Raw genomic sequence first — 18,024 nt, forward strand, 5'->3', positions numbered from 1 at the left:
TATCCAATCAATTTGTATTTGTGAGGAAAAGAAAGAGCGTGAATTATTCTATATCATTGAACAGATGGGTGAGCACCGGTTAGTTTTTAAAAACAGATGCTTAGGTCTCCAAGTAAAATGCTTATTCAAACACACAGTTTTACGAATAGTATTTATATTGAGAGGATTAGTAATGTGCATAGGTTTTTATTTACATGGAAGAGTTGTTCATGAGATGGCAAATCTTAATTACATCTGAACTATGAGAAACACGCTACCTGTGGTGTCAAAAATAAATTGTAACAAAACCCAGTGATGAAAAGCCTTTAGAGCAGATCCTCTAACATCAGAGTCAGACAGAATTTATCTTCCAAAAATATTTTAAGCAAAACAAAAATTATTTTATATGTGTGTGTGTGTATATATACAGTATACAAATAGGATTCATGAATTGTTACAACTGCAGCAAATAAATAATGAAAAAAATAATAATCTCAATGTCAACATTTCAAACAAAACGTTTTATTATTTAACTTTGAACTGTTGTATTTCAAAATTGGTGTTAATCTTACTGAATGTATTTTATATATTTAGAAATCACAGTTTAAAAAATTGTGACTTCTTTCACCAAATGCAAAGAGGATTAAATTTCTGAACATACCAGGGTCCCAATTAGATATCAGATCACATCCCACCCATTCTAATACAAATATATGCAAGATATGAAAGATTACATCTAGAAACAAAAACTTCCCTTTAAATTATGTTCATATGTCTGCATATGAGCATAAGAAATTACATTTGTCCATATACACAAGAATGTTGGTATTTCCTGAGAGAGAAAGCTTAAAAAGGAAGAGAAAACTGCAGATTTCTCTTCATCACATTCTTGATAGTTTGGTATACTTTGAGTCATATGACAGAAAAAATGCTACACCATTTCCAGGCAGCAGAAGCATTCAGGGTGTATCCAACTTTATGCAACTATCCTTAACTGTTTTATTAATCTCAGAAGAACTATCCCTGGAAAAAGAAATAACTGATAGATTATTTGTCTGCTATGATTACTTGAATCACTAGTAATTTTTTGCAGGATGAAATGCCTTCTAGTTTCCCCAGTAGAAGAATATTGATGGAGTCAGAATAATTTATTTCATCATGAAAATCAGACCAAGGTTTTCTGTCTAAAGCAGTCAAGAAGCATTTATACTTTAGCTTGCTTAACATCTTCATTTTTTAATGAATAATGTTTCATGTCAAAAGACAAATTCTCTCTTTGAAACCATACTTGCTTTTTGCTAACAAAGCTTATCTTTTTCATTGAGCTTCTTATGAATCCGTTTCCATGGCCTTGTGTCTGCAGACTATGTAAATAAAACAGGAGCATACCCTGCCATCATGAAATACATTAAAAATGTAGCAGAGTGGATCACCTTCCCGCAATAAGAGTAGTGCATCTGACAGAAATCTTTATAAAACTCTGTTGTGGAAAAATTTTTAATATAATACACCACCCATGCAAAGGATTCTCTATAAATCTCTTCCTTTCCAAAAGTCCTGTCCAGGTCTGGGTGTCTGCAGAATATCATTGATAGAGGTGATGACTGAAAAATCTCACACAGAATACTGATTCTTTGGTAAATAATCTGAAGGATTCATGCAAGAAGGTTCAGTGGAAATGAATCACTGAATCAAAGCCTCTTCTTGGGCTGCTCCAATGCCAGGGACCCTGGATTCATTGGAGAACCTCAGAGAAAGATGAGAGCACGTTGCTATCAGTAAGGCAGGGAAAGTGGTGTGGATGGAGTAAGTGTGTGTCGACAGCAGAGAGAAGTAACGTCACATATGTCAGTGATGTTCAGTAATGAAATCCTGAACTGAGAAACAGTATAACAGAGCAAACTTTAGATATTTATCTCGAATGCTTCACCCATGACCATCACCTATTACCTCATCACTATCTCCATCTAATGAGATAAGGTAATTACTGGAACTCGTGGGACCTGGCCTTAAAGGTGGACTCTCCATATTGTCTCAAGGCCAGAGACACCAACATTAAGTTGTTTCAAGCACTGGATTCTATATGCTGAAGCTAGAAACCTAAGAACTATACCTAGGGCCAGAGCTGTCAGTGCTGTCTGTCTTCCTGTGCTAGAGTTGGGGCTGCACTGTAACAGAGAGATTTTGCTATGAATCTGAAGGTGCACTCTTCCTTTTGAGATGCCCTATGACATCTCAGACACCAGCTTGCAGGTGGTGGATGTGACAGAGCCCCTACATCTTTTTGATCAACAGCTGGAATGAAGAAGGCTGTCCTATGCCATCTCCAATAGCAGCTGATTATGTGACTCACTTGAACTGCATAGACATGAGCTAGGTGTCTAAGCTCCAATTATATTTACAGAGGAGTCAGTTCATCTAGTCAATCTAGTAAATGAAACTTAAGAGAATTATCCATCTCGTCCTAAAATAGATTCCTATTGGTGGACTGAATTTGTCTCCAGACTTCATCGACGGTATTGACTAGATTCCCGTCAACTAAGATACCTAGTTGTTCAGTGAACACTGAAATTATATTCACCTCAAATCAGAGGAAGATAAATCCCAGCCCTGCAAATGTTAGGGTAGGTTTTGAGGTTCTGTGGCTCCTGGACAATCTAACCAAAAGTCTTGCTGGCACTATACTTAATGGAGTCGACACATTGCTCAGTTTCATAGTGGTAAGTAGAATGTCATCGTGGTTTGTGGTGACTTTTCATGCTGAAATTTTTTTGGGAGACTGGATCTCAGGAAATTTCAGAATAGTCTTTGTATAATTCAGGTTGAAACTGAAACATGAACTGGTAGACTTGCTTTTTCATACTATGAAGCCAGAGTTCTCCTTTAGGTAGGTCTCCCTGAGACTACAAAAGTTTGTATTACTTTCACCTGTATTGCTTTTATGCCTCCACACATGATCTATTGGCCCTGTCTCCAGCCTGCCATCTCTGCTATAATATTTCATCTCCAGAAAACAGACCACAAGAATCTGTGGAAAAAAGAATTAAAAGAAGGAACATTCCTTATTTCCCCTACTTATTTCCCCCTCTTTGTCTGGATGGCTAAAGCTCAGTGAAAAGCATGGGTCCTAAGCTCCATCAAACAAAGACTGTAAGCCTAGATCTTTATTTATCTAAGAAGGAACCATCTTGTGTAATTTATTTAATAAAAATTGATTTCTTTGTGAACTCAACAATTACACTGTCACTTGCCTGATTATGCTTGGATAGTGATTTGTCAATTAAGGCTCAGTACATTTAAAGATTAATTACGAGGAAATTCTAGTTGTTAACATTTGTTTTCTGCCTAAAGAACAGTGTTGCTGTTCAGGGACCAGATTTGTTTTACCCTTCTTCCCCTCTCATATAACATGTTGATGTCTATGGGCTAATTCAAATAGTACAGGAATAACAGAATTTGGCCTGAAGTCTTTAAATCCAACAATAGCATTGAGAATGCAGGCATGAAAACAAATACTTAATCAATAAGTGAGCCCAAAATATTCCTCTTTAATATATTTGGGCACCTGGTAAAAAGTAATTACTTGTTTCTGTTTCAAGTTCATTAAAAGCTAGCAAGCTGAAATACCTAGCTCCAAGGCTAAATTGGTCTCTTGCTATTTTGTCCAAGTATGAACCAAGATAACAGAGTTGGTCAGTTACAGAATTCTTATTTTAATCTGTTCTTCTGGGAAGGTTCTTCAGCTAATTGGAAATGTACTTTATAAACTGATATTTCAAAATACAGCAAATAATTAATTTTCAAACCTTTTAAGGCTACCCTCCTCTTATTGACTGGTTGCTAATCTGGCTGCGACTGCTATGCAATCTTGAAGCTTTTAGGTGGTGTTTTACATATCCCCATTCCTGTTCAGTTTCTTAGCATTTCTGGATCACAAACGTTTAGAAGGCATATTCAGATCACAGGTTCTAGGCACTAAATTTCAGGAGTTTGTATGTAGATATTTATACGTGGATGTTGCATAAGATCATCAGCTTACAGCCAGCTGATTCTAAGGGTGTGATTTGCCTGTACAGAGGTATCTAATGCTATTTGAGATGCATTAGGCTACTGAAGAGTAGAACTTAATGCTAGTTAAGTAATTAATTCTGAAGCACTAGATTGTCACACAGGACACAAGACTGTAAGACTCCAGAACAGCAGCCTAACTGCTAAGCGGGATGCTCTACAGCATCTCAAGAGGCAATAGATACCTATGTTTAGGCAACTGAATATTGTCCTATGACCTATTTACTTGATGGAATAGAGGTGTTAAAAAGCTGAATAGCTCTTTAGACTCCATTGACAGTACTGATTTGATATAATTTGACTATGGGCTTAAATCAGTTACTGACACACAAGCATCCAGTGCCATTTTAGATGTTATATGGTAGCCTGTATGGCCTTCAGCTGGTGTCAGAAGTTAGAAGTCAGAAGTGGTGTCTGCTGGTTATCTGTTAAAACACATTTTTCTTCTTCATAGCAATTTAGCAATTTAAATATTGCTTTCTCTTCTTTCCATCAGGAATAAAGAGAACAGAATATTGCCCATGTTTGTACCTTCTAGACTGTTGAAGACTTTATTTAATTCCTACCAAGTGTTCTCTTTTTTTAAACCACAAAATCAAATCTGTTTCTCTGGTAATCTCAGGTATTCCATTTTCTAGACTTCCATTCATACTTACTAATTTTCCCCAGACCCTCTCCTATTGCTCCACAACTATCTTGAAGAGCACTATCCATGACCACAAATACTCAGCTCAGGCCTTCGCAATGTAAGTCAGACTCCTTACAGGATGTGCTTTGTTGGGTTTTTTTCCCCAAATATGTTATTGGCTCATATTCAGTCTGAGATCAACAGCAATGCCCAGATTTCTACATGCAGAACTCTGGCCTAACCTGGTACTCCCTATCCTGAATTTGGATATGAATATTTAGTTGTACAGATGTTGTATTTTGCACTTGTCCATACTGACTTTTATACTTTTTTTCAGACCTGTTTTGCTAATTTGGCAAGAAAATTTTTAATTCCAATGTTATGCCTCAATATGCACGCAGTTCCTTCAGTATTGATGCAGCCCTGCACAGCTTTCTGTCATTATCTATGGGGTTTTTACCATGCTTACCGTTGCTTCTTCATAGTAACTATGGGAACAGATTTTTCCATTTGCATAAGTAACGCAAGATTATGCATCACTGTTCCTCATGGAGGATAGGAGAAATTACTCCAAAACTGGTTTATGACAGGACTCTGAAGTCTTCTTTTAGTTTTATACAATCAAAGCACCCTAGTACTGAAATCTCTGAAATGTTCACTGAGATACTGTGCTCAATGAACCAATATCTTCCCCTGAGACTTCAGTAACCTCAAAGTCAAAAAAAAAAGCATGCCCAATTTACTTTCAACAAAAATATAGAAACTGACCCTAATTACTAGGACCGTAAGAAAGTAGGGTCCTGAGAAGAAATTTGAAAAGACTGTGCTGGCTTTATCTGTCAGATTCATTAGCATGCTTCAGATTTAAATACGTGGTTCTGAGAAACAAATGTGATGTTTGCCCTGCATGGAAATACTTGTGACAAAATATCATGATTAATCAAGCCATTTTCATAATGTCCAGGACCAAAATAATAGTAAAATCGGTATTGTGTCTTCATCAATGACAAATTATATGCTTCAGAAAATGGTACGAGAAACATGGAAGAATCTGTTCTCTTTGATGTCTCCTCCTTAATGTCAAGCTGTCTTAAACTCTGAAGCGTGAGACTTTTTTTACTCTTTCCACAATTTTTTTTGGAAAGCATTGTTATAGTTCTGAAAATTTGGTCAGCCACATAAACATCTACTCTAGTTTTCATTATTTCTCATACTTGTCTCATGGTTCTTTGTATTTCTCTTTTTCTTGAATTTAACAAACCTCTCTCATCTCTAAATTATAAATCGGTCTTTACTGAAATATTTCATACTGAACTAAAAGGTGTCTTTGGACTGTCACAAATTCTCTATATTCCCACTGTTATCTAAAACAGGCATCCTACAAAAGCATATCCAGTCTTGTGGAGGGGCAGGTTAGCCCTGGCTGCTAAAGGTGACACTAGCTGCAGAACGGAAGGATTTAGATTAGAGTATAGATTAGGATATAGAATAGAGTATCTGTTTCTCTATAGAAAAAAAAAAACAACCTCTTCCATTCACAGTTGGCAAATCCTATCATATTAATTTCAATCCCAGCAATATTTACATTTTGTTCTGAAATACAACTTGTGTTTCTGTGTACTTTGAAACAGATGCTGTGTCCAAAGAGTGGGTGAAGTGATGCTTAGAAACATAATAGAGCTGTGCTTCATTTGTTCTAGTGTGCTGGGACAGATGGAACAGCACACTTCTGTGGACTGAAGAGCACTGAAAATCTGGAGGTCCCAAACAGTGGCCCCACACTTGCTGATGGCTGTGTTGCTTTGGTCTTGTCACACATAACATCATTTTCCTATGCTGGTATCTAACATTAAACACATAAATCAACATTGTCCTTTGTCACCTGAAGATATCTGTGAGTTACCAGTAACTTTTATTACATCTTCAAGGAAATAAGGAGGAAACATAGGGATTGAATTTTAGCATCTTAACAATGATTACAAAAGCACTGGCTATGTATACAGTACTATATACCCACCAGTGCAAATCAAGATACAATAGACTTTACATTCACTATTACAACAACAACTTTTTCATAAAAATGGTGGCTTTCTGACCTACTATGCCAAAACATACTGATGTATGATCAGTAACCCCATAGGCTACATTTAAACTCATAATTCAGAGGTGAATGACTTCATATTTATTTAGATCATAGATATTTAGGTGTCTGGTTAAGTATCACACACATAAGAAAAAGAAAAATAAAGAAGAAATTATATTTCATAGGCTCCTACCTCCAGGCTTTATTAAGTAAGCAATATCTTTAGCCAAATACACAACACAGACTATATATAATTATGATTAATTATGATTTGATTAATAAAACAGTAATTGTCATACACAAGGAAATTAAACACTAAATGGGCAAATTACAATACTTGCCTGTGGCAAAGACAACATTCTTTGACACCAGTCTATATTCCACGATGGAGAACTGAGGAAGCTCAATCCTCTCCACACCAGTGACTGCATTATCTCCACCTCTCCAGTAGAACTCTATGTCGTCAGTTGTGTAGCCATCTGCGGGCAAAAGGGCAAAGCAGGATAGTAAGTCAGAAATAACAGCAGACTCAAATGTAGCTTCAAACATGCTACACACAGTTTGTCATTTGAAACAATGAAGAGAATCAGAACAGCTGGAGTGCTGTATGGTATTTTGTTCTGTATGCCCGTGGGAAGGTCTCCTGAAGAGCTGTGCTATTACAGTCTGCCCAGGAGTTTGAGGCGAAATATGGTGTTTTCTTTTTTTTTTTTTGTATCACACATAAAATTTACATGGGGATTAACAGCCCCAATGAGAAAGAAAATGCTACTCAATAATCTGCAAAATTGCAGATTAGCATGATTTAAGACATCATATGCATTTAGCACTGAAATGAAGTGTATATTTATGCTGATAATCACCAGAATGTGGGTTATTCAGTGAATACAGACAAACATAATTGGGGCAGATCTCTTCCACTCACACTAAAGACTGTGAGTTACACCATTTCCATTAGCTTCTGTAGTGGAGGACTACAGCTGAATATAGAACACGTACTAGTATTTTCTGTATATGGCCACAATCTCAAACCAGTAGCAGAAATGGAGCAGGAACTCTTGAAGCACAAATATACATCTGAATATTGCCATCCTAGGACATGAGTAGGTGGAAGACAGAATCTGGTTCTGTTTGTAACACAACTGTAAATCATAAAAGGGGTGGATCTGAAAGCCCCGGGGGGGTCCTGTGGGCAAGATCATCCATGCATAATAAAACATACTGAAAGAAAGTGATATCACAGTGTTATCTCTCTTGAAAATGAATCTGATTAAAATATGAACATTCATTCTCTTGTGTTAAAGAAAAGCATCCAGTTATTGCCTCTGCCAAGTCAGGCTGGAGCAATAAATGACTTAATTCTGCCCTAAACCCATTTTTCTAGGATGTCTCCATACATCTAGAAATAGATGACCCTTTATATTTTTTTAAAGGTCCAAACAAGAAATCCAAAGGGTGATAATTACATGATTCACATAGTGTTTATAGATACCAGTGTAAATATTATGCAGTTCTACAAAAGGAAAACAGCCCTGCATCTGAACTAGGTCTTACATGCATTTTCTTACGTACGTACAGCTTTCTATTTCCAGAGTACAGTTTTGCTCATCTAATGGGTATCTTCTCAAGTCCATCATACAAGCTGCAGTGGTTGTGATTCTGAAATACAACCATTAAACAGAATTACTGTATAGACAATAATCCAGTTTTTGTTGTTGCTTATTTTTCAAAGTGAGGACTCTCCAAAGAATAGTTTACGATAATTGAGAATCTGGTTCATAGTTTTAACATTAAGCAGCACCTTAATACAACAGTGGTTACACTGCCTGCAATGGAAGAGCTCACTCTGACTTACCCTTATGTCCCTTTGGGGTTCAATGGACCTATCCGCATATGCAAATATTACACAAACATTTGCTGAGATTAAAAAATATGACTTTATATCCGAAAATGTGAAGCAAAACAAGTCTGCTACAAATGTCAAAATGTGTCAATAACTGATTCCCTAGTTTTGTAGCAGCTCTAGAAAAAACCTGATATGTTGAAAAGATGTTTTAAGTCCAGCAAAGCACTTTGTTTTAAATTGTATCTACTTCTCTATTTTCAAATTTAAAGAGAATATTGTATTGAATTTTAAGTTGTTCCCAAATAACTATACATTTCTGCTTGTCTATCTTCAATGCAGACAGTGTAGCACACTAAAGATGAATTTGCAAAACATTTCACTATTGATGAATCGGCATTTTTCATCAAGCTCTTTTATATCAGGAGTTGTCAGCAATACACATGTACAATCAAAACAATTTGTATTAACAGCTTCACACAGCATTCGCATTTTATTTTTAAATTGATGGATTTATATATTAGACAGATATAAGCATAAGCTTACAATTAATCTTCAGCGTATTTCAGTGTTTTGCTGAATCACAGCCTTCATCAAGAGTATGTGCATTATTATGTACAGTTTTATTTACAGTAGCTTCATATAAATGTCACATTAAAATTCTCTTCTGGTCCTGACTAGGTCCACTCCTTACTGATCCTTTTCTGATATAAACAAGAGATGGATCTTGTACACAATTAGTTTCTAAACAAGTAACATTCTGGTGATAAGTTATGCCAGTAATACAAGAGGGGAAATGCCTTAAACATACCTCTAAAAGCTGGAACCCTCAATGTTAAAGTTTTCTCCATGTGTTTTCTCCATTTCGAAGCTTTCACTTTAATACCTTAACCTTCTGAAATTAGTCTTCTAATCTGGTAAACTAACATTCAGAGGCAGCATTTCAAGAGGAGAAAAATAGTTGGTGCCATTCTTCACCTCTTTCACAGTAAAAAAAACCCATGTTGTTATTATGAATGCCCTACCCAATCTCCCAGAAAAGGAAGGAAAGAATGCTTATCCTTAACATATAGGTTATTTCAGAAGGATAACTACATAATATCCAAAGCAAGTGATTAAGACCATTACAACTATCTCATAGGACAACCTTCTCTGACTGAGAAGATGCTTTTGCAAGAAAGTATTATAAATTCTTTGCACAGGGAGAGACAGTTGTATGAGCCCAAAGGCAAGGTTGAGCTAGGAGAGGAAGAAGCTCAAGGGTCTGCTGCTCAGCAAAGCTTCTCTCTTGCGTTCCTACCAGTAGCCAGTGAGAAAGGCACACAGCTGACCTTTGTCCTTCCCAGCCTTATCTATGGCATGATCCTGTCTAGGTCACTGCTGTTCACTCAGAGTGTCCTCTGAATACCCTTATGTTAGTCCCACAGGCTTTCAGGTAGCAAATATTGTACAACAGGAGGGTACTTCGGTCAAACTTACTTCAGCTGTCTTCTGGGAGATGCTGTCCCAGTGGGCTAGAATAATTTACAAACAGTAATTCTTCATCTGCTCTGCCGTTTAGGGGGATATCTTCTCTGCTATCAACATTTGCAAGTGCCTTTTTGGACCCCCAAGCAAGGTGCTAGACACAAGGCGATTAATTATGGAGATTAACATCTCCTCCATATAACGACTACTAACAGATCTGGCTAAGCATATAAAACTAGGACTAGCATAGGGTCTTAGAGGAGAAAACTTAGTCTTAAATCTGTGATCACTGATGAACAAGGTCTGAGCAGCGATCAGCTTTACAAAGCCATACGGATTATGTAATCAAATGATCTTGCTCCTGAGTCAACTGATAATTGTGCTCAAAGTAAAACAAGCAGGCCCACTTGGGCATTTCTGCTATGAGGTTTCAATCCCATGCTTTAGTACATTCCCCTGCACTGACCTAGGTCTCATTTAAGATCCTGCCGCAGCATCCACGTAAGCTAAATTGATACAAGAGGGAGTGTGGTACCAGGATCTTGACTGTTATGCTGTATAACTAGCTTTAAATACCAGCCACACAGAACACATGCACATACAAAAGATTAATTTGACAGAATTATTAAAAATTACGCAGCTGGCAAACTGGTGTTCAACTTACTAATTGCCTTATCACTTTTTAAATAATGTATTTTTACTTTGGCCTGTTCACGTACCGTAGTGGTTCTGTGTCACAAGTTCCAGTACCAGAAACTGCACAATCTTGCTCAAGTAACTTTTACATTACAGCAAAATGTACACTTTTAATTTCATAATAGAAAATAGAAAAGAAAATACAGCTAGATATAGATAGAAACAGATCTACCCCATTTACTCCAAGTAAGTTGAGTGCTCAGAGGTCCCACCTGAATGAACACTCAAGCAACCAAATTTAACTTGCACAAATGCTCACCAAAAGCAAACGTTAATTGCTCAGGTTTCTGTATGCTCCCAAGAAAAGTGGGTTTAATTTTTATGGGATGGGATGCTTCCTGACACAGCAGGACAACAAGGTTTCAAGAACTCATCATCACAGCAGTGGCAGAGAAACAATTATGAGCCAGATAAAGATAAATCAGCACACAGATACACATATAGTCTGGGTGAAAGCAATACACAAAGGAAATATTTTTAATTGTTTAAAATTCCCTACTCCAGTTATCTTTCCTCTGGATATAGATTCTCTTAGCCTTCTCTGCTACTTTATTACCAGGCCGATTGCCTTTGATTACATTGCTATATTGTATAGGAACCATACCTGTGATGTGCTGGGAGGTGCTGCACAAGAAATTGTCAGAAGGGTATGTTCTGTCCTGCAAAACTTTACAATAGAAATCGGTCTAAGCAATACTTCTGTGACTAGATCACAGTCCTGATGGCTAATTCAATTCTCTTTTCATCTTGATACAGAAATACAGTCATCCAAAACAAATCAGAAATAAGTGCCTTTGCCTTGTCTGACCGATCACAACTAATCCTTTCACATTGCAAACATCCATCATGTTTTATATACCGGTGATAACCACATGAGTCCTTTGAGACAAAATGCATATTTTCCTCCACTCTATTTATTTATAACATTTAGCATTGTACTGCCTGAGAACAAGAGGACTATAAATGGCAAACACACAAGCAGTTGGAAAGACTATTTTTGATCACCAATCTATAATGACATTATTTCTTTTTTGGTCTATTAGGAAAAAAAAGCTGCTGTATCATCGTATGCCTTGTACATTGTTCTGAACAAGGTGGGACAATGTGGCATCATGCCCAAAGAATAAAGCGCCCCAGAAATGGGTTGAACTTCAAGAAGCTACTGTCCCATTCCCCCACTCTCACAGACTTTTCCACAGTAGCAAACTGCTTTCACTGAAGTAGAGAGAAACCTTGGATAACTGAAGGTCAAGTCTTTCAAAACTACGATAAATTCTGCATTGTTCAGAAGAGAACACTGTGGCCTCGGGATCACTTTCATTATATATTTTTTCAGGAACTGCTTCACTCCGTGGATATTCTATAATCAGTTGCAACCCTCCAGAGTTTCCCCTGTTATTGTCAGTGACCCTGTGTTTTGTGGCACATAAAACTCCAGGTTCTGATCTCAGCCCACAGGATGAATCATTGACTCCAGACTGCAGCTTGAGGCCAGTGCCACTGGCGTGCTCTGAAGCCACAACACAAGAAGACAGGCTAGTGGTAGAGCAACACAAAGCACAACAATGGAGTTAAGGCTCAGGTATTTTCTTCCTTCTGATCACAATGTCCTATATCTTGCCAAGATTTACTTTCAGACAGTTATCCTCATTAAGTAACTCATCTGCTTCAAACCATGGATGTCTGACCCTAGATATTCTGTGCTTTCAGAGGAAAGGCAATGGAAAGAAGTATGCCACACACAAGCCACTGGTGAGATAACTGCTAAGCAAATACTATCAAGTGAAATGCAGTCTGCTTGTGAACATATACATTTTCCAGAAGAGGAAGCTAACTTATTCAAATACACTATTTTATGATAGATAATCCTCACCTGAACGACTCCAAATGCTTTTAGAGTATCACAGAAAGACTTCTATACATAATTACAATCTCAAGAGTTCTAATCTCCATCACTTTTTTATTGCTTGTGGGGATGGTTCTTGAGGTAAATGAAATAAAAATATCTTGCATCATTTTTTTACATTTAACTACTTGTAGAAAGAATCCTAAGCGTGCAGTGTTCCATACTGGGTCAATAGATGAAAGCTTCCTTTTCCTAAAATCAGTTGATTGTAGAGAAATATTTCCTAAACAGCCTCAACTTCTTTAACATTTCCTAATAGGCTGAGTCTATTTTTATTTTGTCTTAGAAAGGTTCACCTAATTATAGCCTATACATGACATGTAATAGGAGTTAAAGAGGTGAGGGCCAAGACCCAAGAAAGGTAAAAAGTTCAACTGTCGATAAAAACCAAAAGCAGGTAAAATAATAATACTAGACATATAATCCATCTGCACTTTTCAGATCTCACTTATTTTTATACTAGGGTCTCTTTATCCTGCACTACCTATTATGTGCAGCCATCTTGAGTATTATCTATGCTCAAAAATACAAGTTCCTATGATGGAAATGGAGCTTCCACTGGCAAAGATTTGTTTCGCTGGTACAGTTTAAACCACTGCAGCAAATACAGTAACCTGTTAAAAGAAAGCAACTTTGTGATACCACAAAGTCCTCCATTAATATTTTTCTTAAAAAATTATTTTTCAGCATTCCTAACCATAAAAGCAATGATAGAAAACAAAGAAAACATAGTTCAAGCCTAAAATATGTGGAAAGCAGGGTAATGTACAGTCCCTTTGTACCTCTACTTTGAAATGTAACACATTGCAATGCTGATCCCTGGTTGAAGAAATCACTGAAGGTACCCACAGTCAGCTGACTCCATTCAACAAGGGCTGCTTGTGGCTTTACTGACTACAGACACATCAGGAGACAACATAAGCACCCACAGTCAATCTTACTGCCTGTGTTCTGGACAAAATTTTCAGGTTTACAGTTAATGCATGCCTTTCTGCTTCCTATAGCCAGTGGGCTTTCCAGATATGGTGACTCTACAGAAACAGATAAAACCTGACTGAAGGTGCTTCTGGCAAAATTAAGAAACATCGAGTGTGTCATTTGTTTTCTACAGGCATCTTTCAGAGTTAGAGGGAAGGTTACATATTATGCTACCCAATGGTTGTAATAACCTTGTACCAGGAAGCAAATACCAACAATACTAATGACAGTGATGAAACCATCATCATGGAAGTACAGACCTGAGGCCATAAAGCACTGTTCCATCTGGGTGAAGGCGTATCATTCGATTCTTCACGGTGACGCCATGCACAAATGATTTTTTGTCATTTAAGAAGTAAGTGTCAGGTACCCAGAGCTGATCTGCCACTCGGTTATCAAGTGTGAGGTTGAGAGGTATGCCAGCATAAGCCAGCCTTTTATCTCTCCAGTACTGTTGAAAATACATAGTCAAAGTGTAATCCTGGCAAGGAAAAAAAGAGAAGCACAACAGTCAATCATACTTGGTGTAAGTAGAAGAATATTTCGTTTCCCTGTCACTAGCTTATTTTGCTGTTGTTTCAATTTAAATTTAAATTATTATTGGAAAAATGCTTAATGAAACCATTACATATTCCTATCAATTATTAAATAATTCTAATAATTCAAGTATCACTCTAGTCTAAGGGAGCATTTCAAACCATAAGAAATTCAGCTAGAATTAGTATCTTTTGTCCTGCTCCCCCTTTTTCTTTCATGTAGTTCCCCTGACAACTACCCAAAATTATGATGTCTGTGGAATGATAAATGAGATAATAGGTAAATGCTGCCATCTTCTCCATTTCTAAAAATGATAGATGAATGGAAAAACATTCAAAGTATTCTGAAGCAGTATGCAAATTTCTGTCTGAAAAATAAGATGCAAAGATGTATAATGTCCCTTTGTGTGAGATTACATCTTGTAGTGACATAAAGGTTTTCTTATCAACAGGCTGCATTGGTACTTAGAAGCACAGCGAATTGTAGTAAAATCCCATGAATGTCCGTATTTGGTTTTCATAATTTTGTCAATTAAGGTTCATGGTGTCTGCTATAAGCTGTGATCACTAACATAAAAGCCTAAACATGGATACAGAATCCTAAAACATCCATTTTAAAATTCTTTATTTAATTTCAGAATTTGCTAACCTGACTTGGTCATGTCATAATAACACTATACTGAAACACTTTGAAAGTCTTAGACAACAGGGCTCATTCATTTGCTACATGGTATTATAAAAATAAAATGTCTGGGAACATATTAGGTGCCAGCAAAATTGAAAAAAAAATTCATATGAAATAGTAAAATTTCCTATCAGAAAAAAAACAACCCTTTGTCTTTTCTTTCTGTCATAACTTTCAAAGTGCAGAAGGACATTTTTGGTTTTAGCAAGACTGCTTTTATGAAAAGAATACTTTCTTATATGTGGAAATGAACATTTACAATTAAAGAAAACACTGGGTTTAGGTATGATAATACTGCTGTATTTAACAATAAAAAAAATGAGACCATCAGTACAGGCCATTAAAACTCTGATTTCCAAATTACAGAAGTGCTCTAAATGATAAAACTCTCCATGAAACCCTTCAGAAAACACAGAGAAATTTATGTGATCTCCAAACACATTTAAATATTTAGCAGCAGGTGTACAAACCACAGGGTACCTGCATTTGCATCTGGTTCTACAAGCTGGTGATACAAAACCCCTCAGGCTTGATGCTTGTTTGGGAAAAGGATGCTCAGGCTTTCTAAGTATGGCTGTTGGGAATGGTCCATTCTTGTAACAGGTTTCATGTGGAGACAACCCAATTTCAGATATTGATCCTGCCCCGCTTCCCTCAAGCCCTACATTCTTTCCTTGAAATCACATGAAACGAGTACATCTTTCACACTCAGAGCCTTTGAATTTTTTATTCCGTGATTCATTGTTTTTAATGAGGGAGCTGCCATAGTTTTAAGAAATCAAATTTAGTTGCTTAGAAAAAAAAATTATTATAGATATCAAGGACAAGTTGTTTCCATTTTAGGAAACTAACAGGAGACCTTTGGTAACAAAAGATCCCTGTGATGGGAGAAAGGAGCCTGTGTGGAACTGCCTGGAAGGAAGCTCATTCCTCAAAACTGAAATCTGACATGACTGCTCAGGAGAATGTGCTCTGATCTTCTTGTCACAAACTTTCTTTGGTGGGACTAGTGGTCCCTCCTCATTGGTGAATGACGAACATGCTACACTGGGTACACGTGCCTCGCTCCTATTAGCACATCAGGGAGACCACATCTCTTCTTATGTTCTCTGCAACCAATTTTCTGACACTGATGCATTAGAATGAATATTCTCTATCAGTTCTGTTTTGACTTAATCCAAGCTTTTTTTTTTTTTTTTTTCTATTAATGTTTAAAATCTGCTATATGCTTGGCTTCTATAATGGTTTGTACATCAATGTCAAGAAATCGGGGATTATAAAAGCTGTGGACCCTCAAGTACATCAAAAGCTCACTATGTGTAAATGCACAGTGCATGCACAAAATAATGCTAAACAGAAATAAAGAAACGGGGTGGCACTGCACAGCATTGAAAGAAGTGAACCAGCTAGGATCAGAATGTAAGAGAAGCAGTACATTTGAACAGAAGAGAGCTTTAGGCAAGCCTCCTTTGTCCTTTGTCTTGAGATAAAATACATGTTAACAGCTAACGGAGTAATTAATTCCCTAAGTAAAACATGTAACAGAGCAAGCAACAATAGTCTGTCATTTTATTTTTAAATAACAAAATTTACTATGGCAGGGAACAAAAGAAAAAAAAAAAAAAAGTTTACAAATTACACACAGAAATAGCAACATCCAGTAAACATCCAGAACTTTCAGTGCCTTGACTGAAAGACAAACTTCCAAAATACATCCTCTAAGGTACAAATTTCATTAGTGCTTTCTCAATTAACCTTCACTTATTTCATCTTCATTTTAAATAAAAAAGCCCTATCTGTATCTGCTAATGCATGACTATATTTGCACATATTGAAAGCAATGATACTCTGAAAAGTTATTTTTTAAAAAAATTAATTATTGCATGTGAAATAATTCGTACATTTAATCTGTAAATAATGCAAATCATTTATATTTGATCTGTAAATAATCTGTACATTTGTGCTCTGCTAGCCTCACCTGCTCTGAAGATGATGGGATAGAAAGAATTAATATGAACCATCCTTGCTCACCATGACACTTTTTCCAATCACCTCAAAGCAAAAGCAGCAGCAAACTCGTATTAGAACTGCATTGAAACTGCTGGGTTGTGTGAGGAGCAATAAAATGATCAGTAAAGGCCAAGTTCTTACAGTGGTTCTACCGAAGGCACCACCATCAGAAACTAAGCTTATTAAAACCCATAAGGATGTCAGCTCTCATTATCTGACTAACTAATTTGCTAGGTTTTGTACTCATAAAGAAAGTTTTCCCCTTTTCTATACTCGAGAGGAAAATGTGGAAATGGTTTCAGTGTGGACTGAAAAAAGTGCACTAGGTATTTGTCAGGTAAAATGAGAAAATGGACTTTTAGACCTAGGTAAGTAGCCTACAAAGTTTATTAAGGGCCACCTGCCTCCAGGGGAGCTTGTGATGACTAGCTCTGATATAGAGATCAAGAGAGTAGATGTCTAAAGCTAGAAGAGATTAATCCCACTACAGCTACAGTATTAGGAATCTATTATGTGTCAAAGATGACACTGAGCTGCCAGCTTTAGGAAATTCTAACTACTGCACAGAGGAGTGGACAATTTTCTCAGCAGCAAAGACCTCCATAAATCATGGGTTTTTTCCCCATACAATACCATGCCACATTCAAGGTCCCCCTTTCCCCTCTTCCGTTCCTCACAGTAATAGATGCTTCAGGCTGAACATGGTAACAAAAGCACTCAAAGCCGTGACAGAAGGACAAACATGGTGCTCCTGAAGTACAGGAGAAATGTCCTCAAAATAGGAAAAGCTGCACTGCACAGGCAGCATGAGCTTGCATTTCTGTATTCAAAGACCGCGGAACATCCTACAAGGATAAAGAACGGCAATGAGCATCATTGGCTTTCTAGCACTGCAACAATGCCATTAATGTAAGGAAAGGCACACAGAAAGGTGTGCTGGTGTTTTTTCAACATAGTTCTCCCTGAGGGGAGAAAAAAAACCCCAAAAAATGAAACTCAAATGGTAGATAATACTTGGGAAGGAATTTAGATACAGTGGTAAAGATGCTTTAGAGTATATTATATCTGTGTTCTTCGTGTGCATTATCTGAAATCTTCTTAAGCAAAAATTATAGAGACTCACAAATATTGTATGTCCTAACCAC

The 18,024-nt window shown here is 36.9% G+C and overlaps 1 protein-coding gene across 1 annotated transcript in view; it reads right to left on the reverse strand.

The window, feature by feature from the left end:
- GABRB3 (gamma-aminobutyric acid type A receptor beta3 subunit) overlaps window positions 1-17,698 on the reverse strand; it is a 37,412-nt gene extending 19,714 nt beyond the window's left edge. The window contains exons 1-4 of the mRNA XM_026851578.1: window positions 17,513-17,698; window positions 13,909-14,129; window positions 8,335-8,417; window positions 7,100-7,237 (exon numbers count right to left, since the gene is read on the reverse strand). Of these exons, the coding sequence (XP_026707379.1) occupies window positions 7,100-7,237; window positions 8,335-8,417; window positions 13,909-14,129; window positions 17,513-17,515 (445 nt within the window). The 5' untranslated portion in view covers window positions 17,516-17,698. The remainder of the gene's footprint in view (window positions 1-7,099; window positions 7,238-8,334; window positions 8,418-13,908; window positions 14,130-17,512) is intronic.
- Between the last annotated feature and the right edge of the window lie 326 nt (window positions 17,699-18,024).

The sequence above is a fragment of the Athene cunicularia genome (assembly GCF_003259725.1).
Source record: "Athene cunicularia isolate RWA chromosome 1 unlocalized genomic scaffold, athCun1 chr1_part1, whole genome shotgun sequence".
Classification (NCBI taxonomy): Eukaryota; Metazoa; Chordata; class Aves; order Strigiformes; family Strigidae; genus Athene; species Athene cunicularia.